At 47.0% G+C, this 20802-nt stretch overlaps 1 protein-coding gene across 1 annotated transcript in view; it reads right to left on the bottom strand.

The window, feature by feature from the left end:
- The window catches only part of NPHP4 (nephrocystin 4), a 355418-nt gene that overhangs the window by 213182 nt on the left and 121434 nt on the right, over positions 1-20802 (bottom strand). Inside the window, exon 10 of the mRNA XM_075328429.1 lies at positions 4303-4485. Within this exon, the coding sequence (XP_075184544.1) occupies positions 4303-4485 (183 nt within the window). The remainder of the gene's footprint in view (positions 1-4302; positions 4486-20802) is intronic.

Raw genomic sequence — 20802 nt, 5'->3', positions numbered from 1 at the left:
TTTTTGGAGGGTGCTGTTCACCGTATTACTGTCATCACTGATCATAAAAACCTCGCGTATATCGAGTCCGCCAAGAGATTGACGCCTCGACAAGCGAGGTGGGCTCTTTTCTTTTCTAGATTTCATTTTTGTATTACTTTTCGGCCGGGGTCTAAAAACGTGAGGGCAGATGCACTGTCTCGTAGTTTGGACCCGGTGTCACCGCCAGAGCCTCCTTCCTCCATTCTTCCGCGAGGGGTGGTGGTCGCTGCCTTGTCATGGAAGTTGGAAGTTGAGGTCAGGGAGGCCCAGTCCTCAGCGCCATCTTCCGCTCCAGACACTAAACTGTTTTTGTCCCTTTACACCTCCGGTTACGGGTACTTCAAGAGTTCCATGAGTCCGTACTTAGTGGCCATCCTGGAGTTACAGCCACTCGCAGGGCTGTTGCTCGACTGTTTTGGTGGCCATCTCTTCACTCAGATGTTGCTCGGTTTGTGTCTGACTGTGCTACATGTGCCCGTGCTAAGGTATGTCGTAACCGGCCGGCCGGGGAACTGGTTCCATTACCTGTTCCTGAAAGACCATGGACCCACTTGTCCATGGATTTCATTACGGACCTCCCTGTCTCAAATGCTATGACTGTGATCTAGGTGGTGGTGGATCGTTTTAGTAAACAGGCACATTTTGTTCCCCTCTCCGGTCTACCTTCTGCTGCGGCCCTTGCCAACCACTTTATTGACCAGGTGGTTCGGTTACATAGGTTGCCCCTGAATATTGTGTCTGACAGGGGAGTACAATTCATTTCTCGGTTTTGGAGGGCCTTGTGCAGGCGGTTGGGAATTAAGTTGTCCTTCTCGTCCGCCTATCATCCCGAGTCCAATGGGCAGACGGAAAGGACAAATCAGACCCTTGAGCAAATCCTGCGGTGCTTGGTTTCTGCTCAGCAGGAGGATTGGTGTACGTTTTTGCCCCTTGCAGAGTTTGCATTCAATAGCAGAATCCATCAGTCTACGGGAACTTCTCCCTTCTGTAATTACGGGTTTCACTCTCACTTCGGGACCTTCTCTAGAGTGGATTCGGGGTGTCCAGGGGCCGACTCCATCGTTCAGCATCTGGGGGAGGTGTGGAAGGAGGTACGGTGGTGCATCGTGACGGCTCAACAGTCCCAGAAACGCCAAGCGGACAAACGCCGTTCTCTGGGACCCCCCTTTCAGGTGGGGGACAAAGTGTGGTTGTCCACTCGAAATATCAGGCTCAGGGTTCCGTCTGCTAAGTTGGGTCCTAAGTTTATAGGGCCCTATGAGATCATCGAAGTGATCAACCCGGTGTCCTTTCGGTTGCAACTGCCCCAGACCTTGCGTATTCCCAATGTGTTTCATACCTCCTTGCTTAAGCCATTTGTTCCTTCGGTGGTAGATTCTCAGACCCCTCCGGCTCCGATACTGGTGGACAGCGAGGAGGAGTACGAAATTCAGCGTATTATCGACTCTCGTTGGGTTCGTAGTTCCCTCCAGTATCTGATTCATTGGAAGGGTTACGGTCCGGAGGACCGGTCCTGGGTGCCGGCTCGATCCGTGCGGGCCGATCGGTTAATTGCGGCTTTCCACCGAAGGTATCCTGGGAAGCCTGGGGGTCCGGTGGCCCCCCCTTGAGGAGGGGGTACTGTCATGGTTCGCCTCCCTGTCCACATGGCTAGGGGGCGGAGCCTTCTCTCGAGCCTCACTTCCAGACCCTGGATGCCTTAAAAGCTGGCATTTCCAGTGAAGCAGTGCCGGCTATAAGCTTAGCACTGCTTTGCCTGTGATTGCTGGTCCTGTGAGTGATATCCTGATCTGTCTGTTCCTGTGCCCCCATGCCCTTGTCTGTGTTCCATCCCCTGGTCGTCCCTCCTGTCCTCTGTCCCCTCTCCTATTTCCCCACTCGGTTGCTTCCTTTGGTACTGACCTTGGCCTGACTTTGACTCCGCTTTTGCTCGTCCCTCCGGTCCTGCTTCTGCCCGTACGGTGTTTGACCCAGCCTGTCTGACTATTCCTTGCATGTTCTGCAGCTCTGCTTCTCAGCTGTGCTTTGAGGTAATGCATGAGAACGCTGTGAATTCACTTCCTGGTTCTGATTGCTCTGTGTAGTGTATTATGCTACAGAGCTCTGGCTCCCCCTGGTGGCAGCATTACACCCAGAAAGCGTTCAGGAAGTGAGGAGTGTTTGTGTGGCAGAATGGACAAAAATCACACCTGAGCAATGCATAAGAGGCTCCTTGAAGCTATAATCACCTACAAAAGCTTTTGTGTAAAGTATTAAATACATTTCAGTAAGCGTGTTCAATACTTTTACCCTTTATCATTTCTCATTATTACAAATAACTTAATTTGTGGACATCTATGATTTGATGTCTTTGCCTGTGTGGATTGGATGGGTTGTTACAGACATCTGGTGACACATTCATGTCAATAGCACCTTAAGAGATATATTTACGTAAAAAATGATTGATGTGTTCAATAGTTATTCCACCCGCTGTATAAATATATAAAGGGCATATGGCTATAATGAAGAAGAAAGTACCCCACTCTTAAGATTACATGGACAGCAGTCAACGGTCTCTATATAATGCTGTACCTCCATAACAAGATCACAACAGTAGAAAGAAGATGTGTCAACCGCTATCGCTGTCAATAACATGACGGAGGACTCATAGTGGCCTTTTTTCTTAAATCTCCCAAAAACAGCGGCTCACAGGTTGAGACTGCTAATATAATCATCAGCATTAATCTGCACAGCACTCAATGCAGCCCCTCCACAGAGCAGAGAGAATGAATACTAATAGAGATCAATGTGTAATACATTTATATGATGAGCCCTCCAGAGAGAAATGCCCTATGGAGCTGTCTTCTGCTGTGGCTACTAAAACAGGTTCCTGGATTTGCTCAAAACTAAATAGGACCTCTCTCTTCCCATAAATATGTAAGTTTTTAGCCTGATGTGAATCCGGCGCCGTTTTGTTTTGTTCCTGCTCCTCTCCATTCCTGAGAAATGGCCCTGTTTATAAATCTAGTCTTGTTAGCCAAGTGGGCGTGGTTATGAACTCTTCTCTATGGACGTTGCCCAGAGGATCTGTCACGCATGGAGTAGAAGATGTCCGTATATAACGCGTGACAAACGCGATCAGACCAATATGCATCTGACGCACTACCGACAAAAGGGGAAACATCAGGGTCACAGTCTGCCGCTAGGAGAGGGGTGAGGGGGCACCTCCTGCACTCACCTCAAGCTGACTGCTGAGCTCCCTAGCATCCCTCTACAGCAGTGTTTCTCAACTCCAGTCCTCAAGACCCACCAACAGATCATGTTTTCAGGTTTTCCTCAATCAGGTTTTCAGGCTTTCATTAATGTTGCACAGGTGATGGAATTATTCCCTGTCTAATATTGAGGAAAACCTGAAAACATGATCTGTTGGTGGGTCTTGAGGACTGGAGTTGAGAAACACTGCTCTACAGGTTCCTTGATCCTGTCCATGAGCACGACACATGGGTCCCTCAGCTGGCCCTATACTCACCCCATCTAGTGAGTAGGCCGACGAGTACACAAGACTCTCCAGTAAACTAATAAACATGGAGGGAAAGGAAAGACAGAAGGGGGGAATAAGCAGAAGGATACAAAGCACCAAACTTCACCATAGAAGACGGACTCTAAAGTAGCAGGTGGATGGGCACAGGACAAAACCTCAGCAGTTCCTTCCACCAAGCTGGCCAAAGTAGAAATTATTCTAATAGCAGCAAGGACTGCCGGGAAGGCTCCACTATTTAACCTAAATGGGTGTGGGCTCAAAGCAGCAACAGCTGACCTGCACAGCACAGAGCTGAAATTAACTCATGAGACGCCAAAAGAAAGGAAACCTCGTTTCAATGAGGAGTCAGGATGGAGATGGGACGCTCCAGTCCTAAGGCCGTCAGTGGTCTCAAAACAGAAAGGAGACGACCATGACAGGATCATATCCAATTGGCTAGAAAGACTGAATTCAGATACAGGGAAGAGGAGGCCCTATCTCAGGATTACAGAGGAGCAGTAACAAAAGAAAAGGACGTCTGATTCAGGACAATAGCAGCAAGAAGCATATTAATCAAAAATAAAAGGTCCTCTTTAAAAGCAAAATAATATAGTATTTAAAAACAGGCTTTCAATACGACAACCCCTTTAAGCCTCATTATCATTGGGATCCTACAATGTGAGGTTATTTAAAGGCTGGAGAAGCAAATTACCACAGGGATGGGATGATACATGACATTAGTAATAAAGAATTGTAAAGAATGATATACATATATTTCTTACCTCATTGGAGCTCATGTTCTTTGGTGGTGTTTTATATACAAGGTTGTTAGAAGGATTGGGGAGAGGTCCTCCTTCTAAGGGTAAGGTCACCTCGGATGATCCTGGGTTCAGGAGTGGATTCCAGGAAGCCCATCGGATCATACGCATATAAGATGCATTAGACAGTAATGTAGTAGAAGACACCTAGGAAGAAAGCAAAGAAGAAATTGTGACGAGAGCAGATCCAGTGTTACAATACTCATTGGTGGAGCTCACATAACATCACCATATTTCCAGCATAGCTATGCACGTACATAGAAATCATAGGACCTCACAGCAAAACAGCATGGCCTCAGCCTCAGCCCCCACAGAGACCGCTGTCACATGTACTACTGCAGGTGTTGTTAAAGGTAAGTGCGCTATTCCCCTTTAGGAATATATCTGTATAGGGGTGCAATGAATTTTTGATTTTTAAATAATATAAATTCTGTCTGCCTGTTGCCAACACTTGAGGCGGAACACTGTTATGGCTTTATACAACCACCACCAGGGGCAGCTCACTGTATATGGCTTTATACAACCACCACCAGGGGGAGCTCACTGTATATGGCTTTATACAACCACCACCAGGGGGAGCTCACTGTATATGGCTTTATACAACCACCACCATGGGGAGCACACTGTATATGGCTTTATACAACCACCACTAGGGGGAGCACACTGTATATGGCTTTATACAACCACCACCAGGGGGAGCTCACTGTATATGGCTTTATACAACCACCACCATGGGGAGCACACTGTATATGGCTTTATACAACCACCACTAGGGGGAGCACACTGTATATGGCTTTATACAACCACCACCAGGGGGAGCACACTGTATATAGCTTTATACAACCAACACCAGGGGGAGCACACTGTATATGGATTTATACAACCACTACCAGGGGGAGCTCACTGTATATGGCTTTATACAACCACCACCAGGGGGAGCACACTGTATATAGCTTTATACAACCAACACCAGGGGGAGCACACTGTATATGGATTTATACAACCACCACCATGGGGAGCACACTGTATATGGCTTTATACAACCACCACTAGGGGGAGCACACTGTATATGGCTTTATACAACCACCACCAGGGGGAGCTCACTGTATATGGCTTTATACAACCACCACCATGGGGAGCACACTGTATATGGCTTTATACAACCACCACTAGGGGGAGCACACTGTATATGGCTTTATACAACCACCACCAGGGGGAGCACACTGTATATAGCTTTATACAACCAACACCAGGGGGAGCACACTGTATATGGATTTATACAACCACTACCAGGGGGAGCACACTGTATATGGCTTTATACAACCAACACCAGGGGGAGCACACTGTATATGGATTTATACAACCACTACCAGGGGGAGCTCACTGTATATGGCTTTATACAACCACTACCAGGGGGAGCACACTGTATATGGCTTTATACAACCACGACCAGGGGGAGCACACTGTATATGGCTTTATACAACCACTACCAGGGGGAGCACACTGTATATGGCTTTATACAACCACTACCAGGGGGAGCTCACTGTATATGGCTTTATACAACCACCACCAGGGGGAGCTCACTGCATATGGCTTTATACAACCACCACCAGGGGGAGCTCACTGCATATGGCTTTATACAACCACCACCAGGGGGAGCACACTGTATATGGATTATACCGCCACCACCAGGGGGAGCTCACTGCATATGGATTTATACAGCTACCATTAGAGGCATCTCACTGTATACAGATATATAAAGCTAGTACTGAGGTCAGTATAGAACTCTACATGCAACAATCTCCTCTAGTGGTAAATGCAAGTTGCCAACCGCTTCCACCACAATAACCATAGCATATTTTCCATTTAAAGGGGGCTATCCCACTAGCAACATTTATAGCCTATCCAAAGGATAGCTGAAAACTGAAGGCAGGGGACCATACTGATCATGATACAGCAGGGGTTATGCATGTGCAATAGTTCTGCCATATACTCACAGAAGAAAATGAAGCACATATGCATGACTACTTTATTCACAAGGGACTTTGGGGCCCTTGCTCTTAGAATCAGTGATTTCATCCCTAGCGATAATGCATTTATCATCATGGGATGGAAAAAATTAGTAAGGAGATGATCCTTAAGAATAGGCTTTAATATGACCCTAGGTTGGGGGTAACAGTTGCACTCAAGCCCTGATGTCTGAAGGGTACACAAAAGTAATTCTTGCCTATAGGGAACTGGCAGTGTTATACGTGGCACGTGGTAGGGGGGTAGCAATTATAAATCTTGCGCTGGGACCCCAAGTGCTTCAAGTAACATTTCACAAGACTTGATGCAGATCATGCTGATATTTATTAGCTCAGGCGACTTTTCGTTTCTATTTTTTGGGCCAAATAAGCTCCTTTATCATAGGAATATGCCTAGCACCACAATACAGACTCTTATGAGGGACCTGCCGAGGTCTGAACAGTCGCGCTTTAATCCCCATTGTTATGTAGACAGATCACACTTATAACGTTTCTGGAGCTGACTTCAATTACGAAGACAGAATTATGTTTTGGACAAGTCCTGATGCTGAACACATAGCGGGGGTGCCATGAGTGTTGCCACAAATGGCGGTAAAGCAGCGGTAATGCTCATTATAGGTAATATTCATGTATTACGTTAACGTTTCGCTCTTGAAATGAATTTGCCAGTGCGTCTCATCTAGCGCGATTTATGTCATATATTTGTACATTACCCCGTCACTTGCGCAGAGAACAATGCAGATTGAGTAGTCATTCCAAAATGAACCTTACAAATGATACAATTCTGCCGTAACGTATAGGGAGAGCGGGGGGAGGCGGAGGGGTGGGCTGCTCTCCGGCCTCTTAACAGGGAGATTTAATTTCATACTGCTTGACTGGACAACCTCATTATCAGCCGTAGGAGCCTACGGAGCCGCATATCTTGCCTTCTCATCAGATTGGATTTTTCACGGTGGCTACCTGGTTCTTTACCGTAAACTGTCACCGGCGCTGATAATAAACCAGAGGGGACTGGCAATCCTAAGTCAGTATGGCAGGTTGTAGAAAGCTGTGTATCCTGGTACTGTCTCTATTTTATCATATTGAGTATTGGGAATTATATGCGAGTATCCTAAAATTAGATACAAGACGACTTTTTTTTGCAGCTAAAAATTGCATAACAAATACATTACAAAATCTAGAAGGAAAATCCACCAAAAGATCTGCTCCGGATAATGCCACTTTTGTTGTTGATTTTCTGCTGTGGATTCCAACAAAAAAAAAATATATATAGTATATATCAGTATAATCACCTTCTGCTGCTCATCCACTTTGCTGATACTGATTCGGCTGTGGATTTGCCATCCACAAATCCAAACAGAAAATAAGTAGCATTTCTGTTCCATGTGGATGTCCTTGAAAACGGGAGTGTCACCGGGTCAAAAGGCATCCGTTATTACTCTAATTTTATTCCCACTGTTCTTGTCACGGGTACCGGATGACAGGATCGGGGCACCTAGGCTGATCCTCAGACTGGGGAACCCTGCTCTGTCCCTCAGCTCAGAGGTACGCTTGATGGTAGTGAGGTCTGAGTCACCAGCGAGACCCTAAAGGGCACGTTACATGCTACGATATATCTAACGATATGTCATCGGGGTCACGTCGTTAGTGACGCACATCCGGCATCGTTTGACATATCGTAGAGTGTGACAGCTACGAGCGACTGTGAATGAGCAAAAATACTCACCTTATCTTTGCTCGTTGACACGTCGCTCGTTTTCTAAAAATCGAACATCCTTCTGTGCGCCGGTTGTTCATCGTTCCCGAGGCAGCACACATCGCTCCGTGTGACACCCTGGGAACAATGAACTGCAGCTTACCTGCGTCCCGCCGGCAATGCGGAAGGAAGGAGGTGGACGGGATGTTTACGGCCGCCGACATGTGAGAGCTCTCAGCTGAGCGCCCAGCAGCCGGCTTTTGAGAACGATCAGCTGAGCGCTCGGCAGCCGACTTTTGAGAACGATCAGCTGAGCGCCCGGCCACCGGGTGATCAGCTGATCATTCACAATAGTCTGCTGCCGGTAAAACTGTAAAGAAGAAAAAAACAAAAAAAAAACAAAAATGCTTTCCGTTGTTTTGTACGATCCGTTGCATCCATTGTGTCATTATATGCAACGCATCCATTGCACCCGTCACACAACGCAATGCAACGGATGCCGCTCAACGCAAGTGTGAAACTAGCCTTAAATACGTGTTAATAGGCGGTTTCTTATGGTAATTTGTCCCAATTCCAAATTTGCTTTCAGAATTTGAAAATAGAATAGATGCAATAAAAGTTAGCTCAGTTTACTGGTCTGGGCAAAAAAAAAATGTAGAAGAGACGTAATACAATGTGATGTCTACAGAGAGAACACAAGATGGCTATAACTTACACAAAGGCTGCCTGCGGTGACTCATCCGGGGCCGCGGGGGAGACGTATATAAATATATAAGGGCACAGGTGTCTTCTCGGGAGTGGGCTGTATCCGCTGTACCACCAGGACCGGCCCATGTGTTATGTGGCAGATTAGCTGGTAATTATGACTCACGTAACATTTTGTTCTATATCTTTCTTGAAAGGTAACTTGCAAGTCATATACCACCCACATGTTTCTCGTAAATGCATAGCATTATCGTTATGCTGGTTAACAGCCGCAAACTAAAACCATATTACGTGATCCACTCTATACAAATCCTTTATGAAAAACATCAGAGTTAAAACAGGACCCACAAAGTTCTTTATTCCACAGCAAAAGGATAGAATTCATTTATGAATAGTCCACAAGGGGTTTTCTGCATCCGATAATTCCCTGATAATAACCGATCACAAGGTATCCCAACGCCGAAGCCTCAACTACTGTAATTATTGAGGGAAAGTGGTAGCAGAGACACGTGGACCATGCGGGGTTACAATGTACTCACTGAAATCAAAAGGCTGTGTAGCACTGGCATCTTTGCAGAGTCACTGACTTACCACCCAAGCCGGGTTGCGTCCTCCTCCGACCATCCATGTGTGCTGCTGCCTCCTTCCCCTCCCGGGCCCTGTACGTGCAGCACAGGGTTCCCAGCAGTGCACCCAAGGTGGGCGCAAGCACATCGGCCCGCTTCTTGAAGGTCCAGCGTGTTATTTCCAGGAAATACAGTGTATTTAAGGCACCTTCCCCATTAGGGCAGGTGCCTAAGCAACACATTCAGTTAGTCAGTATGCCAGTCTGCTAGCTAGTTGTCCGGTCTCGTTAACCCTCTGTCCATCTCCAGTACCTGACTTCCCATAAATGAGTGCCTTTGCTGTGCCCACCATTCCTGTCCGTACCTGCCTGTCCAACCTGCCTCAGTCAACCTGCTGGTACTCGTCTATTCCTGAGTGTCACCTGTCCTGGGGGTCAGCTGCCACAGTCCCAGACATTTCCCTGGGAGTGGAATCTGGTGTCCGGCTCGCGGTGGGTGCTTAGTTAAGTCCCTCCCACTAAAGAGTGAGCCCAGGTCCCCCCTGTGGTTCAGTGGGTCTACTAACCCCAATTGCTGCCCTTACACCGACCATGATCATTATAGGTTGTCAGTATAATGCATTGCCCACTATTATAAGATATCTATACTCAGGGATATCTATATAGGGAAGAATCCTAAAATATTCCATACTGAACACTAACTAGCACAAAAGGCTGATATTTTTAGTTTTCCTGCAAATCATTTGTCAGCTTTGCTGTGCAGACTGTGACAAGCTCAGCAGAGCCATTTCATTATCAGTAAAGAGTGGTTAATTTAACAACAGCTATATTATACAGCTGGAGGTCATATAGTTAAGGCAGGATATTAACAATATCCCAACGGATAGGACACAGTTCTATTTTTTTCTGTAAGCTTCTTTAAGGGAATCTGTCACCAAATTTTTGTTACCTAATCTGAAAGCAGGTATTGTCAGAGCTTTTGTAGGTTGTCTGCTCTGGTCTGTTTCAAGGGATTTTTCACCAAGTTTTTCCCACCTAATCTGAGAACTGCATGATGTAGGGGCAGAGATCCTGATTTCAGCAAGGTATCTCTTACTGGGCTACTTGCTGTAGTTTTTGTAAAATAATTGTTTTATCAGCAGATTAATATAATTAGCGGACTAGTAAATCTGTTGCTACGTAGTCCATGCCTTCACGACTGATTGGAAGATTTCTGCCTATACACAGTGTACACAGAAAGCTGCCAATCAGTGGTGTGGGTGGGGTTACACAGGGCTCCGCAGCACAGAAAACATTTTTAATCAAAACTGCAGCAAGCAACCACCTAAGTGATACATTGTTGTAATCGGGGTCTACATCATTCTGTACTCAGATGGGGTAGCAAAACTCTGGTGACAGATTCCCTTTAATTTTATTCTATCAATGCTACCTGTGGCCAATAAAGAGTTATTCCCATCTCCAAGATCCTAACCTAATATATAGAAGGCATAATAATAATAATAATAATAATAATAATATTAAATACCTCCAATTAAAAATGTAGCATAGTTCTCCTGTTAGCTATGTCTCTTACCTCATGTGCAGGGCATTGCAGCTTAGGTATCCATGATTACATCCACTCATATAGTGACAGTTAGTTAATTAGTAAGTTGCTAGTGATCATAACTATAGATAACTAAGCTGCAATGCCCTGCACATGAGGTAAGAGACACAGCTAATCAGGAGAACTATACTACATTTCTAATTAGAGGTTTTTGCTAATCTTATTATTATACCTAGTACATATTGGGATAGGATTTGCTATAATTGACAGCATAAAATTGACGCCAATGATATGAAAAATTGCCAATTCATAAGTGCAGCAGATTTAATTCTCTTAATTTATTGATATATTTGGTATATTTCATTTCAGTAGGAGTTTGATTAGGACTGGCATATAAAAGCCATCGCTAAGAATTACCTTCCAAAACAATTTTAACTGAAATTACATACATGAGAGATTCCCTTTACTCAAAATTACACAATAGTGGAACTAGACTAGGTACATGTCTATTCCCAGGTCCCAATCCAATGAGTCATGTCAGTAATGTGTGGTCGCTGGACAGGAGCCCTGAGAGCTGCCTCTTCCTTCCCGGCATCGGAGGCTCTTCTTCTGATTAGCTGGCCCGGATCGCCATCATACTTTTGGTGCCAGGTTGGCCAAATCAAAAAGAACTGTGGATGCCAGGAGGCAAGAGGTGGTTCCCAGCGACAACAGATAACAGTCATGGCCGATGGACCAGGTCCTACAAAGCCATTCGCAATAAGTGCAACCTATAAAAATGGGTTTTACCAAACCAGACAAATCTTTCACCACCCATAATCCCTTCAAAGTCCTCACTTGTCACAGTGACTTTGGGATAGCAGGGAACCGGAGTTCCTAAATTGTTCCTCAAGCTAAGTAGCCCTATGATATCCCTAATATCAGGGATACTCCTAATGGTGGAGAGGCCCGAGTCTCCTTCTTTGCCCTGCGTCTGACCAGTCCTCATCTAATTCCCCCTCCCCCCGGGAGGGACGGGACAGGAGAGTGTTGAAACCTAAGCTGTCTCTCAAGCTAGGGAGCCCTATGCTATCCCTATTCTCAGTAATACTCCTAATAGTGAAGAGGTCTGAGTCTCCTTCCTGGCCCTACTCCTAACTAGTCCTGATCTAATTCCCCTTCAACTTCTTCCAGGGAAGGACGGGACAAGAGTGTGTTGAAACCTAAGCTGTCCCTCAAGCCAGGGGGCCCTATGCTATCCCTATTCTCAGGAATATTCCTAATAGTGAAGAGGTCTGAGTCTCCTTCCTGGCCCTACTCCTAACTAGTCCTGATCTAATTCCCCTTCAACTTCTTCCAGGGAAGGACGGAACGAAAGTGTGTTGAAACCTAGGCTGTCCCTCAAGCTAGGGGGGCCCTATGCTATCCCTATTCTCAGGAATACTCCTAAAAGTGAAGAGGTCTGAGTCTCCTTCCTGTCCCTGCTCCTAACTAGACCTGATCTAATTCCCCTTTCCCTTCTCCACGGAGGAATGGGACAGGAGTGTGTTGAAACCACAGAAAATGACGGGCAAGGGAAAAACCAAAACTCTGTCACGCACACACACACAGGATAAGACAATAATAGATTCAGAAGGAAAAAAGGAGCAGGAAGGAAGTAGAAAACAATAGGGGTAAACTTCACAACCGCACCAAACAAAGAGCACCACTAAACACAACTTTGACCAGAGAGAGTCTGGGACACCTCACCTCACAGACTAATAGAAAATCTACTATAGCTGGCATGGGTACAAGGATTCTAACAGTATAAATAGGAGGGGAACCGATGTGATAGGTCTCCCCACAACATGTGATTGAAGGCACAAGCAGACTAGCAGAGATTAACTCTTTCTAGCCTGCCTATGAATTAGCACACAACAGGTCTGATCCAAGACACCAAGGAAACTATCTGGTGAAGTGTCAGAATCTGCAATCTTGAGTCCAATGCTGCCATGACAGTCAGCAAAGTTTGTGCAAAACTCTGTGAGACATCACCTATCAGGCATTTATGACGTATTCTTCAGTTATGCCACTATCTACCATCAGAGGATACATAAAATGATATATAAAGGTTCTCTGTGGTTCATTTACTTTATATATCCACAATAATCATATTCTAAGAGTCTTTCACATTCCCCTATAAATTCACATGGATAAGGGAAGTGACACTGCGGTGTCAAAGTGGCGTCTTTACAAGTCACTGCCATGTAACGGATTAGTCACCATGTGATATTTAGGTCAGTGTCGCGTGCTGCAACTTTCCATCCCTGGATATCAGTATAGATGAAGTGTGCCTTTATCCATTGTAGACATTTTTACGTCTCCTCCAGATCCGCAGACGACCTTTACGCCTTGGTCCCTGCGTCAATACATATTTAGCGGTGAACATGGGCGTAAATATGCCATTTTCCAATTGAATTCTAGGCTTCTAAGAGTGAAGTTTAATGACCCAACTACGCCAGAAAGAAAAACTGTTCCCCTGGAGCCTGGAAGGAATCTAGTCTAATAATTGAAATCGTTTCTATTTAAATATTGACTTCAGTCTTGAGTTTCATCATCGGTATATAGATTAATGAAGACAATCCAGCTCTCAGCCTCTGAACGCACTTACTATGCATCAGTCACACGATGGAGGCAAATTAACGGGTATTTATGAAGCAGAAGACCTTCTGCTCTGCCTGGCGTATCCTATAGCACCACGTGTAGCTGTGCAGAACAGTGGCATCTGATGGGACTACTCTGGTTACAAGATATTGATGATCTCTCCATAGGATGAATCAAGAGAGAAGTGTGCACCACCGCCTTAAGCCATCAGCTGGTGCCAGGGAGGAGTGAGTCTGATCCGGTCAATAAACCACCGCGTTGGTCCTGGGTGCCGGTAGAAGCAGGGAAAAGATCCAAATAATCTACAAGGAAGAAGAAAGGACACACAGGACTCACAGTAAAATTCCAATTCCGTTCTTTTTTCGTTCCAAAAAGCAGGGTAAAAGAGTAGTAAGAGGGCCGGGTGCAGGCTTCCTGGGGACGACGGCCGTTTCGTACCTACTGGTACTTCTATGGGTCCACTTGAATACCAGTAACTACGAAACGGTCGTCGTCCCCGGGGAGCCTGCACCCGGCCTTCTTACTGTTCTTTTACCCTGTTTGTTGAAACGAATAAAGATTGGTACTGGATTTCTATCCATAGGATGGGTCATCAATACCAGTATAACATTTGCGGCCGGTGTAGGGGCAGCGAGCGGGGTTAGGGATCCGCTGGACCACAGGGGGGACCCAGGTTTACCTTTTAGTGGAAGTGGCTTAACTAAGTGCCCACCGTGAGGGAGACGCCAGGTACAACTCCTAAGGCAGTAACCGGGACTGTGGCAGCTGACCTCAGGACAGATGATGGACTCAGGTACAGGCGGGATGACTGACGCAGGCTGGACAGGCGGGTATGGACAGGAATGATGGGCACGGCAGGGATATGCAGGTATGGGAAGGCAGACTCAGGTGACAGACACAGGAATTACGGGACCTGACAACTAGCTAGCAGACTGGGATAATGACTAACTGAATGTGTTGCGCAGGCACCTCTCCTAATGGGAGGGTGCCTTAAATGCAAATACACAGTGCCTCTCAGCCATAGGATGAGGCATTTCTGGGAAAAGGCACGCCGACGCTTTAAGAGGTGGGCTGGTGTGTGCGCGCATCTTAGGAGCACTCACGGGAACCCTGTGCGGAATTTACAGAGCCCAGGAGGGGAAGGAGGCACCAGCACATGTGGATGGTGAGTAAGTCGACGTCTCTGCAGAGGCGCTGACGCTACAAACAGATAGGTGGGAGTACGACATCAGAACCCCCATGATCAAGTGTTATATTATCCATCAGTGGTCAGATCTAAACACATTGAATGGAGTAGCACTGCGCAGCTCCATTCAATGTGCAATTGTGACTGCCAGGGACTGCAGAACCGCTCCTAATCCAGACACTCACCACCCCCATCGATTAGCCGATTGGTGGGGGTGCTGGGGGTCTTGACTAAAAGATGTTCTGTAGTGGTTGCTACACAATGAAAGGAGCTGTGCAGTGCAACTGCATTCATTAGTCCCGATTCATCAAAACCAGCGTTTTTCACGCCCGTCTTAATGGGGCGGCTGGGTAGAATGCGAAACAACTGATTCAGTAAGAGGCGCACGCCTCTTAATAAATTACGCAAGGTGCGAACTGGCATGCACCTCACCTCAAATCTAACTCCATTCAGGGACTGGAATAAGATTGACGCCATAAAGAACCACAAAGACCCATAAAGAACCATGCATACCATGTGAATGTAGGCAAATACAGTAGACAACTAAAGACAATATTGTGTCTTAAAGAGGACCTGTACGCAGGTTAAAAGTGTCCAGTTTTCACAGTTCCAGAGAAACAGAGCTTATTATTGAATGCTAATTTTTTTCTGATCTTCAAGAAGGCGGAGCTCACAGGATCCTCGGGGGCGTGTCTTTATACTGCTCTGCATAATTCCCCTGTGAGCTACGCCCACTTGATAAACATCATAAAAAAATCAGCATATTCGGAGCTCCAAAGTAAAGGCCCATATCTCTAGAGTTGTATGGCAGATTTCTTTTTTTTGTAACAGAGGGGAATAGTCAGGGGAGCACCAAGAAAACATAAAAGCAAAAACTCAACCTATTTGACCTGGGCACAGGTCCTCTTTAAAGTGAGAATCCATCCTTGTTTTTTGGGGGGGGGGTTTATCTTAAAGGGTTCAAAATTCTGAGCTTTTGTTTTCTGATACAAAACTCCCTACCCTCCGTACATAGAGACAAGGTTAAAGAGAATCTGTCATCTGAAGCATCATTGTCATGCTCCCGGTCTGACTGCACTGCTCACCACCCGTCGCTCCAACCCTGGGGTCCCCGCTCCCCGCCGAGCCCGCTCTCCTGCTACCCCGTTCACACCTTTTCCCCGTCGGCCCCGGCTCAGCGCCGCTTACTCTCTGCAGCTACCTGCGTTCCAGCGTCGTGCCTCTGCTCCTGTGGTCTTGGCTCTGACTTCCAGGTTGCGACCCTCACACATGCACAATAGGGAGCGCGCGCGTGCACTCACCTAGACTTAAAGGGCCAGCACAGCTGTCCGGAATATCACTAATAAGTAACCTTGGGTATTTAAGACTTGCTACTCCCCATGGCCAGTGCTTCTTCAACGTGTCCCTGTAGCTTGTCTCTTGTACTAGTTGTTCAGGTCCCTCTATGCCTGTGCTTGGTGTAACTCTGTCTCTTCTTACAGATGCTGAGTACCGTTCTGAGCACACACTCCAGCCTGATCCCTGCAATCTGCACCAGTCTCCAGTTCTGGACTTCAGTCTGATCCCAGTAACCTGCACCAGTCTCCAGTTCTGGACTTCAGCCTGATCCCAGTAACCTGCACCAGTCTCCAGTTCTGGACTTCAGTCTGATCCCAGTAACCTGCACCAGCCTCCGCTGCTGGACTTCAGCCTAATCCCTGTGACCTGCACCAGCCTCCGCTCCTGGACTTCAGCCTGATCCCAGTAACCTGCACCAGCCTCCGCTCCTGGACTTCAGCCTGATCCCAGTAACCTGCACCAGCCTCTGCTCCTGGACTTCAGCCTGATCCCTGTGACCTGCACCAGCCTCCGCTCCTGGACTTCAGCCTAATTCCTGTGACCTGCACCAGTCTCCAGTTCTGGACTTCAGCCTGATCCCAGTAACCTGTACCAGTCTCAGTTCTGGACTTCAGCCTGATCCCAGTAACCTGCACCAGCCTCTCCTGGACTTAAGCCTAATCCCTGTGATCTGCACCAGTCTCCAGTTCTGGACTTCTGCCTGATCCCGTTAACCTGTACCTGGTCCAGATCGGATCCAGCATCCAGTGACTCTTGCTGATCCCGGCTCCTGTGCATCTAGGCCCTCTGCGGTTACGCCTGACAGTCCCTGTATAGGGGTTCGTTCGACACGTCGTCGCAGGGGAGTCCGGTGCATAGTCCAGTGGGTCCACTCCCAGGACTATCCTTACAATCATAGAGTAGGACAACTCACCGAAAAGGATGCATATGTTAATTTATTAAGTTTATTGAACACAGTAAGTGGCTCCTCAAATACTGGGAATAGAAAATTACATTCAGACATTTCATGAATAAATAAATATAAATAAAATCCATCTATCTGCCCCCCCCCATTCCCACCTAATATTTTCTTTGGGGGTTCGCATATACCGACATGAGAAAATGGCCAACCTTTATCCTAAGTAGTCACTTTAGGAAATCTAAAATCCCAGGGTATGGAAAACTTTTTTTATTTTTTTTTTAATTTTTAAACATGACAAAAAAAAATATCTGCAAGAAATGTGGTTGTATTTACTAATTTTACAGTATTTTGCACATGAACTCTAGAGAAATTTGGATTTCGGCTCCGTTGTATGCAATTCCCACTTTCCACACCAGGAACAAATTAAATATTTAACCTTGCCCCCGTCTGTCTCAGGTTTCTTGCAAATGCCTTAAACAGTTTCTACATTATTCATTGCGGCTCATCACTCAGTTTCGCTTTTTTTTTTTTTTTCACTTAAATCCCAGTAAATAAGCGTTGAGGAAAATAAACTTCCAGTGGAAGCAATGACTTTCAAGCTTCTTGTCGGATCTGTAAACATTCTGCACAGGATGATTCATAGAGCGGGATCACTGTGGAAAGTAGCATTAGGATTAACAGATTAGCGGTAAGGAGTGCGGTGCATCAGAAAATGACAGCTTATGTACCCACTGTCTCAGGCACTCCATGGGGGTATTACTCCGGGTGACAAGGCAGGAAATGTGAGCTTTGGGGTCACCAAGAATTCGTAAACTATCATGTCCCTATCATGTCCCTAAGTGACCTCGGCAGATCACTACAGGTGGACATAAAGGCACAGACTATCAACTTGGACATGGTCTTCTTAAAGGGGCTATCCAGTCCAGCATCGACAGGTGACATGAGCAGGGCCATTGATTGACAGTGATGTAACTTGAAGCTCAGGGGCCCAATGCAAAAGTTCCAACAGGACCCCCAATTATTGCAAGTCTTTAATAGTACTGGTCTTTTTACATAGGCCAAATGAACTTTTTGGGCCCCTTAGGCTCCGGGGTCCAGGTGCAATTGCACAGTAGTTATGCCCCTGACCCTTGACATAAGGGTACAGATGTCTAATGCAAGCAGCAGGAATCATGTACTTTTCGTCTTCATTAGACCAGTACAGGTACACTATATTTTCCGCTCTTGACATCACCCAGCAGACCTCTGTAAACAAAGACATATTAGCTGAATGCGCGAAGAGCTTACAAGCTCTTTCCAGTCAGCTTGTAAACACTGCTCTGAAGTAAGCTCCTGATCCGAGCTGGTTTCCGACCCACTGTGCCCCTCTGATGCTATATTTTCCACTCGCTAACATCATCCAGTAGACCTCTGTAGACAAATCTAGCAGTGTTAGCTGAATGTGCGTAGAGCTTACAAGCACTTTCCAATCAGCTTGTAAGCAATGCTCTGAAGTTAGCTCCCGATCCGGTCCAGTTTCCGAGCCACTGTACCCCTCTAATGCTATATTTTTGGTTCACTAATATCACCCAGCAGACCTCTGTAGGCATATGTCGCGGGCGGGGAGGGGATGCTGCGCTCACCACGCTCGGGTCCGGCGCTGCTGCTGCTCGTTCGGTCGGTGGCTCGAGCGGTGGGCCGGATCCCGGGGACTCGAGCGGCGCTCCTCGCCCATGAGTGAAAGGGTTCGTTTGGTTTAGGGATATTGTCCGTGACGCCACCCACGGTTTGTGGTGAGGTTGGGACACCACCGCTGCTCTGTACGGGGATCCCGGGAGCGTTGACAGGGAGCAGCTGAGATGTTTTCTCCCCTCCGTGGGTAGGGGGGGGTTTGGTGGTCCCGGCCCAGGGCCCGGTGGTGGAGGTCGGAAGGTGGGTTGCGGGGCCTGGCCGGGTGCAGGGTCGCGGGGCAGCGCAGTGCCAGACGGCACGGTGGTACTTACTCAGCCAGTAACGCACACGGAGTCTCTGGTAAAACAAACGGCTGGATGAACGAGTCCCACATACGGCTGCGGCGGTCACTCCCGGTAGGTTGGCGGTAACTGTCTCTCCCTGCACCGGTGTTCTGTTCTCGGCCCCAATGGCTTCCTACTGATAGCCCGCTCCCCAGCGGTATGTTGGCTAAGGGAGCCCTTCCTTTGCCTGCAGGCTCTGGCCCTGGGAGCTCTAGCTCTGGCGGTAGCTTTATCTCCCTCACGGTTTGGACGGTTGCCTTCAGTCGGGTCTTTACTGCTGGGAAACCCCGGAGGTTCCCGTCGCTGACGGATTTGACCGGTTTATGGCGACTCCTAGCCTGGTCGGGGTCCGTAGGCCCTGCCGGATGATGCTGGCTTCTCTTCGCTCCCCGGTTCGGTAACGGCGGGCCACCGCCCATCCCCGGACCTCACGGTTGTGCGTCAATCGGCCTCTCCTGCAGACGGTCACCACCGTCTGCCAACCTTGCTGTCAGGTGCCCGGGCCACGTACCCGGACACGGCCAATCAGTTCCTCCACTACTACTTCCTCACTCTACAACTCCTCAAACTGTTCTCTTTCCCTTTTCCCGCCTCCAGGACTGTGAACTCCTCGGTGGGTGGAGCCAACCGCCTGGCTCCGCCCCACCTGGTGTGGACATCAGCCACTGGAGGAAGGCAACAAGGATTTGTGTCTGACCTTGATGTTCCTAACCGGGATGTAGGGTGTGTTGTTGCAGTACCTGTGACGTCCTGGCTTGTCCAGGGCGCCACACATATCTAGCAGTGTAAGCTGAATGTGCAAAGAGCTTACAAGCTCTTTCCAGTCAGCTTCTAAGCACTACTCTTCCAAGCCACTGCGCCCCTCTAATGTGGCATAGCCGAAGCTGCCTCAGATCAGCACCAGAGAACAGACTGTACAGACCAAAGGCAAAACAGTGGCGCTAGTCCGAACTAATATTTAAGCAGGTGCTCACCAAACCTAACAGAGGAAGCTGTGATCAGGGGACTTTTGATGAAGAACCTCTTTAAAGGGAACCTGTCATGTTAAAAATGATACCTGATCTGCAGGCAGGAGGTTATAGAGCAGGAGAAGCTGATCAGATTGAGATATATATATACAGTCAGGGCCAGAAATATTTGGACAGTGACACAAGTTTTGTTATTTTAGCTGTTTACAAAAACATGTTCAGAAATACAATTATATATATAATATGGGCTGAAAGTGCACACTCCCAGCTGCAATATGAGAGTTTTCACATCCAAATCGGAGAAAGGGTTTAGGAATCATAGCTCTGTAATGCATAGCCTCCTCTTTTTCAAGGGACCAAAAGTAATTGGACAAGGGACTCTAAGGGCTGCAATTAACTCTGAAGGCGTCTCCCTCGTTAACCTGTAATCAATGAAGTAGTTAAAAGGTCTGGGGTTGATTACAGGTGTGTGGTTTTGCATTTGGAAGCTGTTGCTGTGACCAGACAACATGCGGTCTAAGGAACTCTCAATTGAGGTGAAGCAGAACATCCTGAGGCTGAAAAAAAAGAAAAAATCCATCAGAGAGATAGCAGACATGCTTGGAGTAGCAAAATCAACAGTCGGGTACATTCTGAGAAAAAAGGAATTGACTGGTGAGCTTGGGAACTCAAAAAGGCCTGGGCGCCCACGGATGACAACAGTGGTGGATGATCGCCGCATACTTTCTTTGGTGAAGAAGAACCCATTCACAACATCAACTGAAGTCCAGAACACTCTCAGTGAAGTAGGTGTATCTGTCTCTAAGTCAACAGTAAAGAGAAGACTCCATAAAAGTAAATACAAAGGGTTCAAATCAGATGCAAACCATTCATCAATTCCAAAAATAGACAGGCCAGAGTTAAATTTGCTGAAAAACAC

Source organism: Anomaloglossus baeobatrachus, chromosome 11, assembly GCF_048569485.1.
Source record: "Anomaloglossus baeobatrachus isolate aAnoBae1 chromosome 11, aAnoBae1.hap1, whole genome shotgun sequence".
NCBI classification, from domain to species: Eukaryota; Metazoa; Chordata; class Amphibia; order Anura; family Aromobatidae; genus Anomaloglossus; species Anomaloglossus baeobatrachus.
The sequence above is the reverse complement of the archived record's forward strand: the minus strand, read 5'-3'. Positions and strand labels throughout refer to the sequence as shown.